General features: G+C 54.5%; 2 protein-coding genes across 2 annotated transcripts; one reads left to right on the top strand and one right to left on the bottom strand.

Annotated features, from left to right (window-relative positions):
- Positions 1 to 435: 435 nt before the first annotated feature.
- Positions 436 to 769, top strand: SPRG_18319 (hypothetical protein; the record flags this gene model as incomplete). The annotated part of the gene is made up of 2 exons (XM_012357757.1): positions 436 to 575; positions 622 to 769. 2 exons carry the CDS (start codon positions 436 to 438, stop codon positions 767 to 769), a joined length of 288 nt encoding a protein of 95 aa, XP_012213147.1.
- A 1,119-nt stretch (positions 770 to 1,888) lies between these two features.
- SPRG_18320 (ATP synthase) lies at positions 1,889 to 2,427 on the bottom strand (the record flags this gene model as incomplete). The annotated part of the gene is made up of 1 exon (XM_012357758.1): positions 1,889 to 2,427. The coding sequence occupies one exon, from the start codon at positions 2,425 to 2,427 to the stop codon at positions 1,951 to 1,953; it is 477 nt and encodes a 158-aa protein (XP_012213148.1). The 3' UTR covers positions 1,889 to 1,950.
- Between the last annotated feature and the right edge of the window lies 1 nt (position 2,428).

Genomic DNA, 2,428 nt, shown 5'->3' on the forward strand with positions numbered 1-2,428 from the left:
ACGCAACTTTCCGATTAGGTGCGAAGGTGAAAGCGTGCTAAGACTGCAGCAAGCGACGCGCCGTCGTCGCAAATACCGGTAAACAATGCTTCGCATTCAAAAGTTCCTACCAGCTCACCCCGCACGGGACCTGTTTGCAGAAAAGCGGTAAAGCTGATCCACATCGATGATTGGAGGGTTTCAACCAATTAGCGTCGCGGGAGACGCCAAAAGATACCAATGTGCCCATGGCGATCGTGGCGATCGATGCCTTGCTTCACAACCCAGCTGCCTGTGTCCTCCATCTCATTAAATTATTCCATACAAAATTCAACACATTTCTGTCGCCGACCGGAATTTCGCAAAACAAACGCATAGAAATGTCAAGTGGTCGTATTAATCTCTTTTTTTGACCCCCCTCTCCAGTTGTCGACACAAACAGAAAAGCGTTCGAGAATGAACAACTCCGCGATCTGGCGTCGGTACCCGAAGGACTCTTTGGCCAAGAGCACCATCGTCCTGTACGAATCGGACCACGACGTTCTCGGTGATGCAGACCGAGACCTCAGCCCGGAGCTCGTCGACTTCGCAACCGTGTAACGTGGCGTCCGGGGTGCAATGCGCGACTCATGTCTACTACAGGGTGCTTCAGGACGACGAACTCATCGCGCTCATCCCGTTCATCCCCATCAACGAGGCGGGGGCCATGCGCAGGTATACGCGCCGTGAGCTCTTTGGCAACCGCATTTGGATCGTCAACTCCAACACGCGTACGTTTGGATCGTCATGATGCTTGTTCTCACTGTCTTGCAGCTATTGGTGGGCCCTTTTCCTGTTCACGGGCCTTGACGTTTGCCGCGAAACGAGACGCATCAACATCTACGTCCTTGGCGCTGTCAAAGGCGACAAGATCGAAGTGCAAGGTGGTCCACGCGCAGGAACCGAACCAGGTAGCCTGGTCGGACATCGAGTTCGTACTGATTACCTGGTTCGTTTCCTGCGCGTGGAACATGCCGAGAAACCTCTTGAGCTTGCGGTAGACGCCTTGCACTTCGACCTTGTCGCCTTTGATACCAGTAGCCGCAGACTGCAGCTACCGGTATGCAAACTCCACGACCGCCCGTTTCCATCGCGGCTCCAATTGTCTTGAAGACGTTTTACTGGCTACGCGCCCTGAAGTCACACACGAGATGGCGAATCGTATGCGGACGGTGGTGCGCGAGCGCGCGACTGGAAATTAGAGTCCCATCCACTACAGACAGAACTTTGGCTCTCTCAAAAACAACGTAACGTTAATCGATTTTCGTGAAATTTGGCTCCAATCGCTTACTTTTTACGCTGACATGAAGCGCATGCACTGACGAAGTGTGAATCGTACCGCGACGTCAGGTCACGAGGTCGTACAATACAGTATTGTAGTGCTTTCGTCCCCTCGGCTATAGACGCAAGTGCATGGGGGAGACGAACGGGGTTCGTGTTGGGAGGCCGCCGCCGCCCAAGAAGGGACTGGTGGGTGGGTTAAAAGAGCGTTGAGTAGCTAAGAGTGTTGGAGCTGGACGAGCAAATCGCTAATGAGCTTGGATGCTTGATCTTCGATCTCGGCGGTTGCGCCTTGCTATATTAAGAGAGCTGGTAGAGCTGCCGCCATCTTGGCGGCTCGGCCTTGCGGTACAAGATGGCGCCCTTGCTTGGCCTCGGTACAAAAACCCAGCTTCACGCGTGCCGCGAAAAACTATCCCCACTCAGCACAGCCGGATCCGCCAGTACGAGGAGCTGTTTTTTCATCGACCTTTCGCGCGCGCTCGACACGATTGACTGCGCAAAGCTGCTCCTGGTGCGTCGAGGCTCTCTCAAGCTCAACACAGTGCCATCGCAGTTATCTAAATAATACGACATCTAAACGAGCACGGCACTGTAGCAAAACACAAGGAGGAGATATATTGACCGTCGCCGTTGTTACTCGTCGATCGCCTAGTCCGAGAGCGACTGGAAAGCCGCCTCGATTTCGTCGTCGAGGTTCTTGAAGAAGCCGCGCATCTGGTCCTCGGGCTGCTTGGGCAGCTGGAACTTGGTCTGGATGATCTTCTGGATGACAGGATTGAGCGAGACCTTGATCTGCGCCCACGTCACGCGCGCGTCCGGCGGCGAGTCCGCAATCACCTTCTGCGACAGGTTGTGCAAGAGGATGATCGACCGGAGCATGCCGACCGACTTGACGAGCGGGCACGTAAAGTCATAGTCCGAGAACGCGTTCTGCTGCAAGAAATCTTCGCGAATGATCTTGGCAACCTCCATGACGACCTTCTGGTCCTCCGAGAGCGACTCCTTCCCGACGAGCTGCACGATTTCTTGCAAGTTGTCTTCCTTCTGGAGAATCTCCTGGCACTTGGTGCGCAAGTTGGAGTAGTCGGGGTCGAGCTTGTTGAAGAAGGGCTCGAGCACGCGCATG

This window comes from Saprolegnia parasitica, assembly GCF_000151545.1.
Source record: "Saprolegnia parasitica CBS 223.65 unplaced genomic scaffold supercont2.1119, whole genome shotgun sequence".
NCBI lineage: Eukaryota > Oomycota > Saprolegniomycetes > Saprolegniales > Saprolegniaceae > Saprolegnia > Saprolegnia parasitica.